Below are 18,444 nucleotides of genomic sequence, written 5' to 3' on the forward strand. Positions count from 1 at the left end.
AACATATTGACAATTGAAAACATGAAGCTCAAAAGGAAGGACTTTTTATGCAGTTTTTAAAACTATGCGTTTAAACATATGCATTTCAAGTGAACAGCAAATCCAAGTGGCTCATAAGGTCTTCTCCTAAAATGTAAACTTCCTCTTTCATAAGTTTCTCTTTATGGTTCTCAGTGCGACTTTGCATACTAGTGACACTGCAAGAATTCGACTCAAACTCTTTGTGAAACCTGCCATTTTGATTTTGGCTTCTTCTACCACTTGCAGTATATGTCTGCTCCCGAATGCAACCCACAAAGGTTAACATTTTAAATTAAACAACAGATATTAATATGCTTTTTAAGATTCACACATATCTGCTTCTAAAAACAATCAGCAAATTGATTACACTTGAAAACAAAAGGCAAATGTTATAATGATTATTAAGACTCACCGAATACTGGTTGATTCACTATAGCCTACAACAGCATGACAACCTAGTGCTTTAGCATGGGATTTTATCTCTTGTCTGATTTCTGCCCACCAAGCATCTCGCGTTTCTGGTTCTTCTGCAAAAAAAAGTAATGCATCCGTTCATTAATTCTAAAGAATCAACATGCACATGAAACATCCTTATGTTAATACTGAAAAAATAATATTCTGAATAAATAGAATTTGTCATGCAAATCGTCTTAGTGAAAAAAGTATATACATCGATTCATTTTCAATACTTTTACCTGCTTGATTACATTTATAGGACCTGAACCACTTCTGATATTTCAATAGTGCAAACTTAGCCAAAAGGCAGTGGAGCGCATTTCACGGTTAAATACATAAAAAGCATAAAGTCAATGAGGGAAAGGAGAGGTAGCTGAGTTATGGACAGTCCATGCAGTGTGATATTCTGTTCTTTAAAATGATAAGACTTCAACTCTTTACTGAACTGGACCAGCACTAGGCAGTCCTGACGGATATGGAGATATTTTTCTAGAGCCTGGGGGTGAAGATGGAAATTGCCTGCTGCCTTGTACTTTTCTCTTTTTCACTTCTTAGTCTGATGGTGTCCAGACTGCAGGTGTACCAAGAACCACCAGAGATGGTGGGCTTGTCTGCAATGTAAGCGGGGTTAGTGAACGCAATGGCTTTGTAAGTGATGCAGTTGGTTTACAAGATGGTGAGGGACAACAAGGGGAACCAATGGAGTTCAATCAGGATTGATGTGATGTGATATTTCTTCAGGCTCGGGATGAAAAGTGCTGCTAGATATAGTATGCCAAGGTGGAGCATGGAATTACCATCACTCATATTAGAGTATAAGGACTTGAACAGCTGTTCTGAAGTCACGTCTGGACTAGACAAGAGAGCTGGTACCAGGTCATCTTTGTATTTTTTTAGGATGAGATTGGTGACTAGGAAGAATCCAAGTGACTTGGCATTCGGTGGTACATTAGGGTTCAAAGCTGAATTTGAGTCTTGGTTGGCTTCGGCTTCACAGAGGCGTTGGACATCCTGGTCTGAATAATGTGCACACACTGTTTGAGTTGCTGCATTCATTCAAAGGCCTGACAGACTCAAGGCTCACCAAGTAATACCCTTTTTAATCCAGTTCCATCTTCTGATAAGGAAGATCCAAAGTCACTCATATAAGGGTAGGGCCAACAACACCTCTTGTTTAGATTCAAACGTGCAGTAGACAATGAGTGCATCCTCCACAAAGCTTAATTCAGTTCTTTTCAACAAAATTGGCAAAGGCCCATATAAGGTGTGTCAATGAAAGACATTAATTCTAAAAGGAATATGTTCCTACTTCTGTGCTTTTATTGTTCTTCAAAAGTAACAATATTTTTAACCAAGTGACAATGTTTTAAGCCAACACGTATTTCACCCTATTGAGGCATGCAAGCCTTTGGAAGAACGATAAAAGTTCCTGCTTGCAGAAAGAAATGTGCTCTTTCATTTTTTGTTAACAAGGCTTCTCAAGTGCATGTGTTTGTGGGCTTTTCTAATCCAGAAGATCAGATAAATAGAAGCCTAGAGAATGTTCTCTATAATAATTAATTGTATTAACGTGTGCTCCTCATGAGGAAGCCATGCTTATGGATGCTCATGTTTTGTAAGTTTCAAGGTCCTTTGCTTGTGTCTTGCCTAATGTTCATTCATTAGTTGAACCTCTCAATGCATTTCCGTATTATAAATGTCATTTTGTACATGTTATTCATTAATATGCAGTAAAGTAGGTGTTTCTAGATGTATCTTTTAGAATAAATCTTATGTACTAGAAAGCTTATTAGCTAATGTTTCGATACATTGCTAAGCCAACCCTCACAGACCATTTGAATTAGATAAATGAATGTGTCTAAAACCCTATAAAAATTATGGTTTTTGGGATATATGCCAGTCTTTTCTGGTGGTCCTCTTGCTGCATTGTACCTAATTCTGGCTATTTGCATACTTTAAAGGTAGGCCTTCTCTTGATCCTCTTGATCCTCTTCCATTATTTTGCTGTACTACTGAGATATTTATTGCTAATTCCCCAACTAATTATTTTTGCCTTCTGTAATGATTTTAATTTTGAATACACCTTATTGGCTTTTTATTTTATTTTAAAATCTTGTCTTGTGAAGGTTTTCTTGATTGGCTCAGACAGTCTTGCTAATTCTCACAAGGTCACACAAAGATTTAGATAATCCGGACCCTTCGCATTGCCCCATTTCATTATTTAACTAGTGTGACAGCAGTACAAAGCGGCTCCATGTAGACGCTAAAGACGATGGGAGACAGTATGGAACCATGCGGGGCTCCACAGGTGATGGGGAACTTTTGTGGCCTGGAGGTACTCATGTGAAAAAACTGTTGTTGGTTGGAAAGGCTGGAGTATTGGTACAGGAAATTGTAGGCGAATCCCATTCAAGACTACAGGGTGTTTATGAGGGAAAGATGGTCGATTGTGTTGAAGGAAGCTGAGAGGCCCAGCAATATCAGGAGGCAGGGGGCATCTTTATCTGTGCTGAGTAGGGCATGGTAACCGATGTTTAAGTTAGAGGTCTCCATGCTGCTTCGTGAGCTGAAGCCAAACGGGTAGCCATGCAGAAAATGGTTAAGCGGAGCAAAATATCTGGAGACAGTGGATCACAAAAACATTAATATTATCATTTCTATTTCATAGACAGTGACCAACTATTATTTATCATCAAGCTTGTTTAGAGAACATATTAGTCATCTTACTTCTTTTTTGTATCTTCTCCTGAAGCACAAGAAAGATTTCTTCCAGAATGTTGGTCTTTGACATCTATCTTAAGTACAGACATGCCATGCTCATAGTTCATTCTCTAAAACCTTTGAGAAGTGAACTATTTTAGCAGTATGAATTCTGAACAGACCTCACCATTTCGCAGACTTACTAGTGCCTAGTGGCTGTGCCAAGAGCTGGTACCACTTGTTTCTGCCACCATAAGCAAAATAATGTTTTGTAATTTCAATCACCACCGACCACAATGCAGGATCTATCCCCACTGTTTTGAGCTGGGCCCTCTCACCTTGGGGTGCAATGGGGGAACACCTAGGTTTGGGCTTCTACAGAAACTGACAACAAAACAAGTAAAGTGACAAACAAAAACTGGCAAAGCAAATAGGTCTGGCTTTAGTATGTAAAACGTTAATACATGCAGTAACACATTCTATTTATATGTGTTGCATGAATTAATCACATTAAACCCTGCCGCAATGTTTTTGTCAATGCTTGGAAAACATAAGGTCTTTGTCAATGATGGAAAAAAGCAGCAAAAACGGAGTTGCTTTCTGTATAGAAAACATTTATTCACGTAGAAAATAAAGAATTCAATGTGACAAACTGTGGGATGATTGAGTGCACTTTTCAGATCCAAAATAATCCCCAATACAATTCAATGAAAGCACTTTGTGAAAGCCTAAATCTATATCAAATAGCCAACCCCATGAAGTGAAAAAGTAATACTCCTCTGGTTGGAGATTGGTAAGATATTGGGCAGACAGTTGTGCTGTCAAACCAGACCCAATTGATTGCTGTGCTTTGATGAAGCCCCCCACTAGCTTGGCAAGCTTGAAAGCAGTAATGTTCTTACATTACGTTTACGATTCAAATTTCAAAACAATCACAAAATCTTGCTGACCAACAACAAGTAAGCTGAACTTAATATAACGGAATTGCGATTTTTTTTCAACAACCTGATAAATGAAACAATGCAGTAAACTGCCTGAAGATCTCCCAATAGTAGTTTAAGTAGTAAGTCTATTAACATATATCTCCCTAACTTCTTTACAGAATGTGGGAGTTGAATCAATGCTACGCAACCCTTGAGGCATTATGAGTGTACACCCAAGCTTTGCTAATTGTTCCTCAGTGATGCCTAACTTGTGAAGGTGGTGACAGCTATTACCATATGAGTTATTATCAATGTATCCTACGGTCCTGGGTGTGGAGTCCCATTCTCTTTGTTTAATGTGGTGTTACTTAGTCACACAGACAGGGGCCACTCCTACATCATCTTCCTTTACTTGTACTTATTTTTAGGCTTAAACTAGGGAAGGTAACCTAGAAAGATTACATATAAATGCACTCTGTCCATGTTTGAACTGGGAAAACATAAGTTAACCTCACCCAGATTTCCCTCTATTTATTTCTAGTCTAGTCCCATGAACCCGTGAAAAGGTAAATTTCCAATTGGTGTAATTAGCAGCTTAGTAATGGAACCAATGATGATCTGTTCCCATTTCCGCTTCAAAATTGTAGGCGCCACAATATTCACAGAATCTATTCGGAAAGAAGGGGAAAGCCTATCGCCATAGAAGACATGAATCAGGCCTTTCAAGCACCAAAGATTTCCATGCAGTCCAGCTTCAATATACTGCAATACAAATAAACTCAGTGGTGTAGGAACACTCAGAGCATAGTAACTATAATGCAGTACAGATATTTAACTCAGAATAATTAGTACAACAATTGGCAAAACAGATGAGTCTCAAGATGCTTTCTGAAAGCTGTATAGACAGTGGTGTCCTTACATCAGGGGGTTAAGCTTCCTGGTGTTGGTAGCAAACCCAAAAAAGGATGCCTGTAAAGCAGATGAGGTTTTGAATTTGGAAACATTCAGCAGTAGGGTATTACGATTACTAATGCTTCTCGTGCCCCAAACTGATTGTGATCAGATCTACTAGCTATGGAGGGATATTTTAATGTATTTCTTTTAAGCCATGCAGTGTAGCTGAAATTAAATACTTGCTGACATTTAGAGCCTGTGGAGTTGTCACAGAATAAAGGTGACATGATCGCAATTGTCCTAAAGTGGTGATGAGCCTGGCTGCATAGCAAAACACTGCTTTGAGTGTTGAAGTGGAGGTCTGAGAACCCACTTGTATAACACAAAGAAAGTCATGTGACAGGATAACTGAGGAAATACAGCAATTTGTAGTGGGCTGATAGACATATTACGGGGCAACTTTTTTTTCCGTGTGAGAGGTAAAGATACCAATTACAATACATTGATTATGTATAGGATTCGTGTGAGGGCAGGACTAGGGGTGCAACTAAGTGATTTTACCAGCAGAGAGAGCGAAGAGCAGAATCAACTAATTTCCAGCTTATCTGGTATATAGAAGTCAATTTTGTTCCTACTGGAGGAAATTAAAATTTAAAATCCGTTTGCTCTGGCTTTAGCTAAAGGATGTTCTCTTTCATACATTTCTGGAGATCAGCTGGGTAGGTCTGCAGAGTTATGTTGTCCTCCAATGTTGATGTTTTTAGATTCAGTGTAGTTTCATCTTTCCTGAATACTAGACACAGGGGTACCACATTCAGATCAATCAGAACCGGAGGCAAGATTTGAACCCTGCAGACAGCGTATAATATTTTGGCTTTTAATGAAGCGTATTTGCAATCCTCACTGCTTGGGATCTATTGGTGAGGAAATAGGTAAACCACCTCGGGGTCGACCCTATGAAGCAGATTGCTGCCATGGTCAACAGTATCAAAGGTCTTTGATATGTCCGACAGTACACATGAGCGGGTGTAACTTGTGCTCAATGTCTAATATACGTCATCCAGTATCTTAATGGTGGGAGTTTTTATACTGAAGTCCACATGATAGTTTGTCAGAAGGTGTTCCTTGTTGACTACATTTAGTTGCTTTCACTAGTCAGTCAGTTTGAGACAGGTCAGTAGTCTGATACCAAGTTTGAGTCAAGGAAAGGTTTTTGGTTTAAGTGACACGACTAAGCATCAGGGAGTTTTAGTTTAAAGGTATTGATCACGCCACAGCTTGTATTTTCAAAGATGTGGAAATTGTCTTTGTGGGGTGAAGATTGTTGAAATATTTTGTTGGATTTTGCTGTTTTATGATGGTACAAGTTATGGTTCTATGCACTAAGATAAAAGGCTTCTGATCAAGTGCTAGAAAGGTATCTTTATGAAAGATCATTTCTTCTTTATGTCATGGCTAAAGATAAAATATGCTTTCTGCAATACAGCTGCCCAAAGTATTATGAGTGGCTCCCAAGGGCCGGACGCAGGCTCTCCTCATGTCCTGGCCTAGACAAACTGGAGTTGCTACTTAGCTCCAAAGATCCTCTGGTAGAACGGAATTAAGGGAATGAAGCACTGCACTTCATTCGAAGTACCAAGCAAAAGGTCTTAGTTGGATGATGAAGAAAAACATTGGTGTAAACTGACAAACAAGTGGGAAAGATGGCCAGCCTCATCCACGGACGATGCACATTAGTCAATTCAGTGCGTGCAATCCGTTCACTCCTGTAAGGAAGACTAGTGAAATCAGTAGTTGGGGAAAACACAAACATAAGAAATGCTTGGTGAGAACTAATGAACAAGTTACTAACCTTCGGTAGCGATGTATCTGTAAGAAACATTAGTTAGTTAGATTCCTCACCTTAGAATATCCCCAGGCGTCAGACTGGATCCGGAAGATTTTTCGTCAGCAATACCCCTTGCGCGTCGCTAGGCGTCGTCTGCGGCTCCGCGTCCGTCGTCGGCGTCGTGCGCCGGGATGACGTCGTCGGAGTACTTAGACGCCGCCCTCGCGCGCTGACGTCAGTTCTTGTACATAGCCTTCCGCGCCAGGAACGCAGAGCCATGCAAAGACCGACACTGGTGCCAAAAATAAAATCTAGGGGCCTGAAAGGACAACCTTAACCCTAGATGTCAGTTCGCAGAACGGGGAGGATGGGAGGGTCGGTGAGGAATCTAACTAACTAATGTTTCTTACAGATACATCGTTACCGAAGGTTAGTAACTTGTTCATCTGAAAGAAACACGTTAGTTAGATTCCTCACCTTAGAATAGATACCCAAGCAATACCATCCCCGGTGGTGGGTCTGCGAACCAAGATCACACCAGAAAGTCCTGGAGGACAGAACGGCCAAAGAAGCCATCCCTCCGGACTTGGCTGTCAAGGCAATAATGCCTGGCAAACGTGTGTAGAGAAGCCCACGTCGCCGCCTGACAGATGTCCTGCAAAGGGACTCCCCGTCCCAAGGCAGTAGTAGCCGCCGTGGCCCGAGTAGAATGGGCGCGCAGCCCAACAGGAGGGTCCTTTTTAGCCAAGGAATAGCAGATTTTTATACACAAAACGACCCACCGAGAGATGGTTCGTTTGTGCACAGCTTTCCCCTTCTTAGCGCCCACGTACCCAACAAAAAGCTGGTCGTCCACCCGGAACTGTTTTGTGCGGTCCAGATAAAAGGAGAGCGCACGTTTTGGGTCCAGACGGTGGAGCCTCTCTTCCTCTTTGGAAGGATGCGGAGGCGGAAAGAAGGTGGGCAAGGTGACAGACTGCCCAAGGTGAAAAGGAGTCACCACTTTAGGAAGAAAGGAGGGACGAGGCCGAAGGACAACCTTGTCCGGATGAACAGATAGGAAAGGAGGCTTTGAAGATAAAGCCTGGAGCTCACTCACCCGTCTAGCCGAGGTGATGGCTACCAGAAAAGCAGTCTTTAGAGTTAGAAGACGAAGAGGGCAATTGTGAAGAGGCTCGAAGGGAGCGCACATCAGGAAGGTCAATACCAGATTCAAGTCCCACTGAGGCATTACAAAAGGGACAGGAGGGAACGTGTGTGTAATGCCTTTGAGAAAGCGTGTAACCACAGGGGACTTGAAAAGAGAAGGCTGATCAGGAAGCCGCAAGAAGGCGGAGATGGCAGCAAGATAACCCTTCAGGGTGCCCAGGGCAGAGCCCTGCCGGGCCAGAGAAAGAAGGAAGAGGAGAACCTCAGAAAGAGGGGCGGAAAGGGGATCCACAGCCTTTGCTGTGCACCATGCCACAAATTTGTTCCACCGGCAGGCGTATACCGACTTCGTGGAGGGACGCCTGGCTGCCAGAATGATATCACAGACTTCAGGAGGCAAGTCAAATGGCATCAACTGCCGCCGCTCAATCTCCACGCATGGAGGTGGAGGCTGGACAGGTTCGGGTGGAGGACCGTCCCCTGCTGCTGCGACAGAAGATCCTCCCGAAGGGGCAGACGTATCGGGGGATCGGTCAACAGACTGAGTAGCTCGGGATACCAGTATCTTCGTGCCCAATCCGGAGCCACCAAGATGACTTGGGCCCGGTCGCGCCTGATCTTCTTCAGCACTCTGGGCAGAAGTGGTATAGGCGGAAAGGCGTACAACAGACCGCAACTCCACTCGTGACGAAAAGAGTCGCCGAGCGAGTGCCGCCTTGGAAATTCCAACGCGCAGAACTGCTGACATTGCGCGTTCTCTTCGGTGGCGAATAGATCTAACCAAGGCTCTCCCCACTGCTGAAAGAGGCCTTGCACCACTTCGGAGTTTAGACGCCATTCGTGATCCATCATGCACCGGCGGCTGAGTTCGTCTGCTCTGGCGTTCAGAGAGCCCGCCAGATGTTGAACCACCAGGGTGACGCCCTGGTGTTCCAGCCATGTCCAGAGGCGCAGAGCCTCCTGACAAAGGGTCCACGACCCCACCCCGCCCTGTTTGTTGCAGTACCACATGGCGGTGGTGTTGTCCGTGAACACCAGCACGACACTTCCCCTGACAGAGGGAAGGAAGGCTTTCAGTGCAAGCCGGATCGCTCTCAACTCCAACAGGTTGATGTGGAGACGAGACTCCGCCGGAGACCAGAGGCCTCTGATCTCCGCCTCTCCCATATGGCCACCCCAACCCAAGAGGGACGCATCCGTCACTACGACATGCTCCGGTTGGGGAAGGGAGAGGCTCTTGCCCTTGACCCACTCGCGGTCCGTGAGCCACCACTGCAACTGCTGTGCAGTGCCCTCCGAGATCAAGACATGGTCGGACAGGTTGCCGTGATGCTGGGCCCACTGAAACTTCAGGTCCCACTGCAGAGCCCGCATGCGCCGCCTGGCGTGATGCACTAGTAGGATGCAGGAGGCCATCAGCCCCAGAAGCCGCAACACTAGCCTGACCGAAACCCGGGATAGAGGCCGAAAGATGGGAATCAGGGCCTGTATATCCCGGACCCGCTGTTCCGGTGGATGGACCCGGAACTGCGCCGAATCGAGAACCGCTCCGATGAAGAGGAGCTTCTGAGAGGGACTCAAGTGTGACTTCGGCACGTTGATGGAAAACCCCAGCAAATGCAGGAGATCCGCCGTAGTCTGGAGGTGGGAGACGACTGCCTGGGGCGAGCCCGCCTTCAACAACCAGTCGTCGAGATAGGGGAAGACTGGGACCCCTGATCTGCGCAGATGAGCTGCGACCACCGCCATCACTTTCGTGAACACCCGAGGGGCACTGGTGAGGCCGAAGGGGAGCACGGTAAACTGAAAGTGCTCTTGGCCCACCGTGAACCGCAGGTAACGCCGGTGGGCCGGCAGGACGGGGATATGGAAATATGCGTCCTGCAAGTCCAACGCTACCATCCAGTCTCCAGGGTCTAGGGCAGCTAAAACCTGAGCCAACGTTAGCATCTTGAACCTTTCCTTTCGGAGGAAGGCATTGACGTTCCGGAGGTCCAAGATAGGGCGCAGGCCCCCCTTGCCCTTCTTGGGAACCAGAAAGTAGTGGGAATAACAACCACGACCTACTTCTGGACTCGGAACGCGCTCGACGGCCCCCTTGGCCAGGAGAGCCGAAACTTCCTCGCGGAGAAGATCCAAATGATCCCCCGAGATACGGTGGTGTTGTGGTGGCATGGCTGGAGGGGTCGTCTCGAAGGAGAGGGAGTAGCCCCTTCGGACGATTTGCAGCACCCACCTGTCCGAAGTGATGGACCGCCAGTGGAGCAGGTGATGGCGAACTCTGCCGCCCACTGGCGTGGTATGGGCCTGAAAGCTCGGACTAGGAAGGCTTTGAGGCGGATGCTGCCGGGGTGGATGTGGGCTGACCACGTCGGCCTCCATTTCCGCCACGGCGGAAGCCACGTCCGCGACCGCGTGCAGGTTGGTTCTGCGGCTGGTGGCTCTGCGGACGTGAGGAGGCGCCCCTTCCTTGGCCACGAAAGGGGCGAAAAGCGGAGGTGTGCGCCCGCGGAGCCGAGAGGCCCAAGGACTTGGCCGTAGCCCGGGAGTCCTTAAAGCGGTTCAGCGCACTGTCCGCCTTCTCACCAAACAGGCGAGTGCCATCAAAGGGCATGTCCATGAGGGTGTTCTGGACATCCCCGGAAAAGGACGTGGACCGCATCCAGGCGTGGCGGCGGAGCGCCACCGTGGTGGAAATCGCCCGACCTAGCGAGTCCGTGGTGTCAAGCCCACATCTTATGGCGTGCCGTGCTGCATCCCTCCCATCGGCCAGAGCCTGGGAAAGACGCGTCCGGACCTCCTCCGGACACAGGGGCAGCACGTCCTCCACCGTATCCCACAGAGAATGGGAATAACGGTCCAAGAGACAGGCGGTATTTAAAGACCGCAGGCCCAAACTAAGGGACGAGAACAGTTTCTTGCCAAACTGCTCGAGTCTCTTGGAATCCCGGTCCGGCGGAGCGGTCGGGAAGGAGGATTGGGAAGTAGAGGCCTGGATAACCAGACTCTCGGGGGTGGGGTGTTGGGACAGGAAGCTGGGGTCGCCCGGAGCAGGGCGGTGGCGCCTGGCAACGTTCCTATCCACAGGAGGAACTGTGGAGGGCTTGGACCAGGTGCCCTGCAGAACGTCAGTGAGGGCCTCGTTAAACGGCAGCAGAGGCTCAGTGGAGCTTGCTGAGGTTTGAAGCACCTCAGTGAGGATGTTGGTCCTCACAGCCACGGCAGGCAACTCGAGCCCAAGGGCCTCAGCCGCCTTGCGCAGCACCACAGAAAATGCTGCACCCTCCTCCGAAGCCACGGTCGGAGGAGAAGTGAATCCAGCGTCTGGAGAGGTGTCCAGCCCGCTGGCCTCCCCCAGCTCATCTGCCCAGTCCTGAGAAAGCTGTGACTGAACAGCCAGAGGGTCCTCGAACCCCTCCCAGTCGCCCCCTTCTTCCGATTCCTGATAAACAGGAGGAATGATCGGAACCGGACTGTAGAGATGGTAGGTCTCTAGCGGCGTCGGATGCGGCGTCGGCGGACGCCGTGCCGGCGTCGGGTCCGGATGAGGGCTAAACTGGGGCGTCGGCGTCACAGGCGTCGGCGTCGGCGGCGCCGGTGACGGCGTCGGTGGTTCAGGCGTCGGCGCCGGTGGAGGAGTGACAAGGTCAACCGGCGTCGACTGGGGCCCAGGCATGGGCCCCGCGGGGACCTGCGGCGTCGAGACCGGAGTCGTCGACGGCGCCGGGGCCGGAGCCGCCGGCACGCGAGGTCGCCCAGTCGAGCCCGCGGGGCCCGAAGGCGCGCCAGCGGGCGTCGACGGCGGGGCCAGGCTCCTCATGGCCGAGAGGAAGGCACTGATCTCCGCCGGCGCCGCGTCAGCCCCAGGGACCGGAAGGTATGGGGGCGGACGCGGCACCTGCGGCTCCGCCGGAGCCGCGGGGGTGGAACCACTTGGACCCTCGGCCGAGTCGCGCGACCGGCGAGGGGAGTCCGAAGAGCGATGTCGCCTCTTGGACTTCTTTGAGTGTTTGGACTTACCCGACGACTTGGAGCCCGACGATCGATGGTGGCGTCGGCTAGGGCTCCGCGAGCGATCCTTGGACCTCCTCCTGGACCGGGATCGCGCACGACGCGGAGCCGAGTGGCGAAGCTCGAGAAGCTTGCGGGACCGCTCCCGCCTAGCCTTCGAAGTCAGGGCCTGACAGTCGTTGCACGACTCCGCGTCGTGGTCGAGGCCTAAGCAATAGAGGCACCGGCGGTGGTGATCGGTCACCGACATCAGTCGATGACAGTCTTCACAAGCCTTGAACCCAGGCATCCTACCGGCACCAGATGTCGACAGACAGGGATCAAAAATGATCAAAAAGATTTAGTCAAAAAAGACTAAAAGGGGTAGCTCTCCCGGATCTGCGCTTACTGGCGCGGAAAAAAGAAGAACTGACGTCAGCGCGCGAGGGCGGCGTCTAAGTACTCCGACGACGTCATCCCGGCGCACGACGCCGACGACGGACGCGGAGCCGCAGACGACGCCTAGCGACGCGCAAGGGGTATTGCTGACGAAAAATCTTCCGGATCCAGTCTGACGCCTGGGGATATTCTAAGGTGAGGAATCTAACTAACGTGTTTCTTTCAGATGCATAAGTACACGAGTAACAAGCACTGCAAAACCAATACCTCTCGCCTATGCAAAATCTATTAGCTTTGTCAATGTTGTTTTAGGCATGTTGTACAGCAGCGCTGAAAGTCGGGGGGGGGGGGGACGCTATGACACAGTCAACGCTGGCCACGTCACAGCCACAAAATGGCAAAAAAAATAAAACACAGACAAAGTGAAACAGCTTTATTGTTTGGCTGTGTTAATGTGTTTTGAGCCATGTTGTACAGCAGCACGCCTGCTGTGCAGCATGGTTAGAGGGCAAAAAAAAAAACGGTCTGTGACACAGTCAACACAATTTTTCGAGACGTTTCAAATACAAGTCCGGGAGAGTAAACCACATGACACACATACCAATGCCAAGCGCATATATTGACGAGCACAAATGTGCTTAGCTTGCCAAATTCCTGTCACTGAAGATCCAGATAACATTCTTGAACGGCAACACATGCATTGAAATTCAAGTATAAAACCAACAGGTGAAAGTAGCGTCAAGTATGAAGCCTACGGAAGATGCAGTATACACAACACTGCACACGAGACACCGTGGAAAAAAGAAACATACAACTTTGCAGACACAGGAAGATATCATTCCCCCTCATTTCATAATATCGGCACTATTGTCATCATTATTGCCATGTACACAGCAAAGAGTGGCTCACGGGGTACACAAATGCACAGTCATGGACCATCATGAGGAAACGGTTGCAGCAGCAAAAACCGACAACTTGTCGACAGAGCAACCCAACACGCCAGATCACATTCTGAACCTATGTCATTGTCAATATCAGTATGTGCTATTCAGAAGATTTACCCTGTATGGTTACTGCATTCTCCATGCATGCTCCAATAGTGAGCACGGAACCCTCCCAGGAATAAAGAATATTATCAAAAGTTTGAAAAAGAGTAAGATCATACATTTATAAAGCATGTATTACAGCAAAGACAAGTTCAACTGAATGCTACCCTCAGCAAAACTGTTCCAAGTAAAATTGAAGCATACTATTCCAAATGTAACCCATCATTAGCACAGGGGACGTGACTATTTGAGAGTACAGGGCTAAATCAGGCAATCATTATGAAATACATCTCTTAGGAAAAAAAACCTCACAGGCTGTCAAGTTTCTAACTTAACAGCTTACAGTTCTGCATGTGCAGGTGAACCGGTCATGTAGTTTTTGCAGAGTGTGGGTTAATCTCTCTGAGGAGCAGGAGACAAAGAGTGAGGGTTGGCGAGGGTGCAGCCAATTCCCTACCTTATGAATTTCCACAGACACAAGACTGAATCCATAAAACTTAAAAACAATGCTCCTATGCGCTGCTAGGTGGTGACACGTGTCTTTGCGTTTCAGAAGGACCAAACGCAGCCACATAAAAGCCCCACCTATGCACAGGCGTCAGTTTCCTTTACGAGGTCTTCCAGGTCCTCAGACAAGGAGCCCTTTAGCAAACTAACTAATGTGCAGATTACTAGATTGGGACCTTTTGGATGAAAGAGACTTTACCACTGAAAGTGGGGTGAGAGGGCGGTAAGGAATCTGCTGGTAGATAGGGTATCCACCAAAAAGAGCATTACCGAAGGTAAGTAACTTATTCTTCTGATGGATACTTATAACCGCTGAATTCTCTCTTTGAGAATAGATACCAAAAACATACCTCCAAGGGTGGTGGGTCTGTGGAATGGCTCAGACCAAAAAGTCCTGAAGGACTGAGTGGGCAAAATGCCCATCTCGACGGACCTAACTACTAAGGCAGAAGTACTCTGAACATATGCAATGATGCCCATATAGCTACCTGACAAATATCCGGAACAGGTACTCTGCTTGCAAAAACACAGTTCACCCTTAGGCCTTCTGGGGGCTGCTTCTTAGACAACACATAGCAGATTTCAATGGAGACGACTATCCATTGAGAGATGGCCCACGTCTACACAGCCATGTCATTCTTCTCTCCAGAGAAACCCACAAAGGGCTAATCATCCATCCGATGCTCTCTGCTGCTAACAATGTAAACACTTAGTGCCCTCTTGAGGTCCAGACAATGGAGTCTTCCTCTTTTGAAGGATGAGCTAAGAGAAATTGGAAGTGTGACGGCTTATCCAACATGAAAACAAGTCACTGCCTTCAGCAGGAAAACAGCTTGAGTCTTTCACACTAGTTTGTCAGGGAAAAAGGTGGTACAAGGAGGCTGGAGCGAAAGGGATTGAAGTTTACTCACTCAGCATGCAGATATCATGCCAACCAGGAATATAGCTTTTAGAATTAATGGTTGCAATGGACAACGGAGCACTGATCAAAAGGATTAAACATTAGAAACATGCGAACCAGATCTAAGTCCCACTGTGTCATCACAGAGGGCTTAGGTGAAAACAAGTGTTGTATACCTGTTAGAAAATCCACCATAACTGTGGATTTGGTTAAGGACAATTGGCACGGTAAATGGAAAAATGCTGAAAGAGCCAAAAGGTAACTTTTAACTGAGCCCAGAGCAACACGTTACTGGGACGAAACAAAACAAACAACATTACATAGAACAGCTTTGCCTGCAGTGGTTCCAACTGAAGGGCACTGCACCAAGCCACACACTTGTCCCAGCACCCTGCATACCCTGATTTCGTTGGAAGAGAAATCTGGCTGCCAAATTGACATCTATGACCTCAGAAAAAACTCAAAGGGGATCAACTGTCACCACTCAATATTCACATGCAGAGGTGCAGGTTGAGCAGGTTCAGGTGCAAGACCCTGCCAGATTGCTCAACAGTAGGTTCTCTTGAAGTGACAGCCTGTCTGGAGGACGGATGGTCAAGCCCAGAAAAACAAGTAATTTCACTTAGGCAACGCCTTTTCTGGTAGAGACTTTATTCTAACATCAGTCTACTCATCATGTGAATCTACCCAGGTGCCACACTGGGTCTAGAAGATTTTCATAGCAACACCTTCATGTGCAGATAGGAGGGACTGTACGGCTCCCAAGAAGTGACATCGGGGCCACTATATCTTCAGCTTGTTCTGCGTGCTGTCAGTTTTTTTATGATCTGTGTCTACACAGAACCCATAGAAATCTGAATATGCTATTGTGCGGGTCTCTAATTTTGAGAACATATTAATGGGCTATATGGGTCCATTTCACAGAATGGTGAGGAGGGTGGGTCGGTAAGGAACCTGCAGTTAAGAGTTTATACCAGAAAAGGCGTTAACACAAGTAACTTGTTCTTCCTTGTGAAGAGATATTAAAGCAGCACCTCCACAAGTGGTGGGTCTATGGAAGATCAGGAATTCTTGCACAACAGATTGGGAGAATGCCCTTCCCACCAGACTTGGCTATCCATGCAATAGTGCTTTGTGAACGTATGGAAGAAAGACCTGCACACCAGAAGGTGTAGGCTGTGAGGCTCTGGTGTAAGACAAAGCTCTGCTGTTGAGACAGTCCTGAAGGGGTAGCCAAATCAGAGGACATATGCGCATTGCCAGATGTTCTAGATACCACACACTCCTTGCACAGTATGAAGCCACTAGGATGACTTGGGCCCGGTCTATCTTATTCTTTTATAATACTCTGGGCAGGAGAGGGAGAGGTGGAAAGGTGTACAGGAGTCCCAAGGGCCATTCCAGGCAGAATGGTTCTCTGATGGAGAAGAGACTTGGGAACTCAGACTTGCAAAAACCTGCAGTGGCAAACAGATTGAGCCATGGTCCTCCCATTGTTGGAAGACACCCTGTGCCACCTCCAAGTGCAACTGCCACTCTTGATATGCTATGGAACGTTACCCGAGTTGGTCTGCCCTGGTCTTTAAAGATCCTTCCAGGTGCTGAGCACTCAGGGAGATGGCCTCAGAGTTCAGCCACTTCCACAGGCACAGGACCCAAGACTCCACACCGCCCTGTTCACTGTAGTACCACATGGTGGTCATGTAGTCTGTGAGAACTGTACCGGTTCCCCCCGATGCCTTGAAAATCGTCTGATACTCTAAGAAGCTGATATGGAGAAATGTCTCCGTCGGAGACCAGAGACCTCTGATTGCCACCTCTCACAGATGAAATCCCCAACCCAGCAAAAACGTGTACACCATGAGCATTCGCTTTAGTATGGGGAGCGAAAGAGGTCTGCCAACAGGCTAAATGTGGTCAAGCAACCACCACTGCAGAACTTTCGCAGTTTCCTCCACTCAAATACAAAAGGTTCCCTTTGTGATCAGCCCAGTGAGACTCCAGAGCCCACTGCAGAACCTGTGTGCGCCATCTGGCATGATCAGCAAGCAGGAGGCTTCGCACTCTCAGAGGCGCGCTCACTAAAACTTTGGCAATGTTTGAAACAACGGGACCATAGCCGAAACATTACTGAGGTGGAGAGAAGGCTTGGAAAAAAACAACATTCCAAGGATGCCTACGATGAAGGGGAGTCATTGTGAAGGAGCCAGGTGTGATATCGGCACATTGATGGAAAAGCCCAACTATGGCAACAAGTTGCCTGTCATCTGGAGGAGGTTTATGATGGTTTGAGGTAAGCCTGCCTTCAATAAATCGATCATGCAATCAGGGGTTAGTGAAACGCACTACTCACCCGTGAGGGTCTCAAGGCATGCAGGGGGTTGAGCAGCTCCATTGGGGTCACTCAAAGAGCCAGATTTTGAGGTCCTTTCTGAACTGGTGCAGTGTAGGGCTTCATCAGATGTGAGGGGGGAGTTCGTTTCAGGCCTTGAATGCGAGGTGGGAGAACGATCTTCCACCTGCTCTGGTCCTGAAGAAACGAGGTATGGGGGCATAGAAGGAGATTCAGTTGTTGAGGTATTGGGTCTGGTGTTGCGGAGGGCTTTGTAGGAGTGTGCGAGCAGTTTGAAGGTTATTCTTCTTTCGAGGGGAAGCCAGTGGAGGTGTTGCGGGATGTGGCTGTGTCGTGGGATATCGAGGATAAGTCTGGCTGCGGCGTTCTGGGCGGTCTGTAGTTTGTGCAGGAGTTTTTTATTAATTCGGGAGTAGAGGCGTTGTCGTAGGCCAGTCTGCTGGTGAGGAGTGCGTGGGTGACGGTTTCCTGGAGTCGGGGGTCAAGGAACCACTTGAACAGCTTTTGAAGTGTTCAGAGGGTGTTGAAGCATTCGAGAGGATACGGTGTTGATATGGCAATTCATGGTGAGTGAAGAGTGGAGTATGATGCAGAGGTTGCATGCATGGTCCATTGGGGTGGGTGTGTTTCTGAGGGCAGGAGGGCACCAGGCGGAGGGGGTGGAGCCGAGGATGAGGACTTCTGTTTTCTCCGTGTTTAGCTTCAGGCAGTTGTTGCTCATCCAGGTCGCAACAGCTTTCATCCCATCTTGGAAGTTGCGCCTGGTGATGTTGGGTTCCTTGGTGAGGGAGAGGAAGAGCCGGGTTCCTTGGTGAGGGAGAGGATAAGCTGGGTGTAATCGGCGTAGGAGATGATGTTGAGCCCGTGGTTTCTGACGATGGTTGCAAGGGGGGCCATGTAAACGTTGAAGAGCATGGGGCTGAGGCAGGATCCTTGGGGTACTCCGCATCTGATCTCTGTTGGCTCTGAAAGGAAGGGCGGGAGTCTTATTCTCTTTGGTCAGCCTGAGAGGAAAGATCGTATCCAGTCAAAGGTTTTTCCTTGGATGCCGGCGTTGTGGAGTCTGGTGGCTAGTCTGCGGTGGGAGAGGGTGTTGTAGGCTGCTGATAGGTCCAGGAGGATGAGGGCTGCCGTGTGGCCTTGGTCGAGGAGGGCGAGGATGTCGTCGGTGACGGCGAGGGCGGTCTCACTGCTGTGGTTGTTGCGGCATCTGTATTGAGAGGTATCTAGGATGCTGTTGGTTTCTAGGAAGTGTGCTAGCTGGATGTTGACGGCCT

At 48.2% G+C, this 18,444-nt stretch overlaps 1 protein-coding gene across 11 annotated transcripts in view; it reads right to left on the bottom strand.

Moving 5' to 3' along the window:
• The window catches only part of C2CD5 (C2 calcium dependent domain containing 5), an 875,314-nt gene that overhangs the window by 478,241 nt on the left and 378,629 nt on the right, over positions 1-18,444 (bottom strand). For all 11 annotated transcript variants that reach the window (XM_085652749.1, XM_085652748.1, XM_085652746.1 and 8 more), the window contains one exon: positions 434-548. In XM_085652749.1, coding sequence (XP_085508875.1) covers positions 434-548 — 115 coding nt within the window. The remainder of the gene's footprint in view (positions 1-433; positions 549-18,444) is intronic.

This window comes from Triturus cristatus, chromosome 4_1 (genome assembly GCF_964204655.1).
Source record: "Triturus cristatus chromosome 4_1, aTriCri1.1, whole genome shotgun sequence".
Taxonomy (NCBI): domain Eukaryota; kingdom Metazoa; phylum Chordata; class Amphibia; order Caudata; family Salamandridae; genus Triturus; species Triturus cristatus.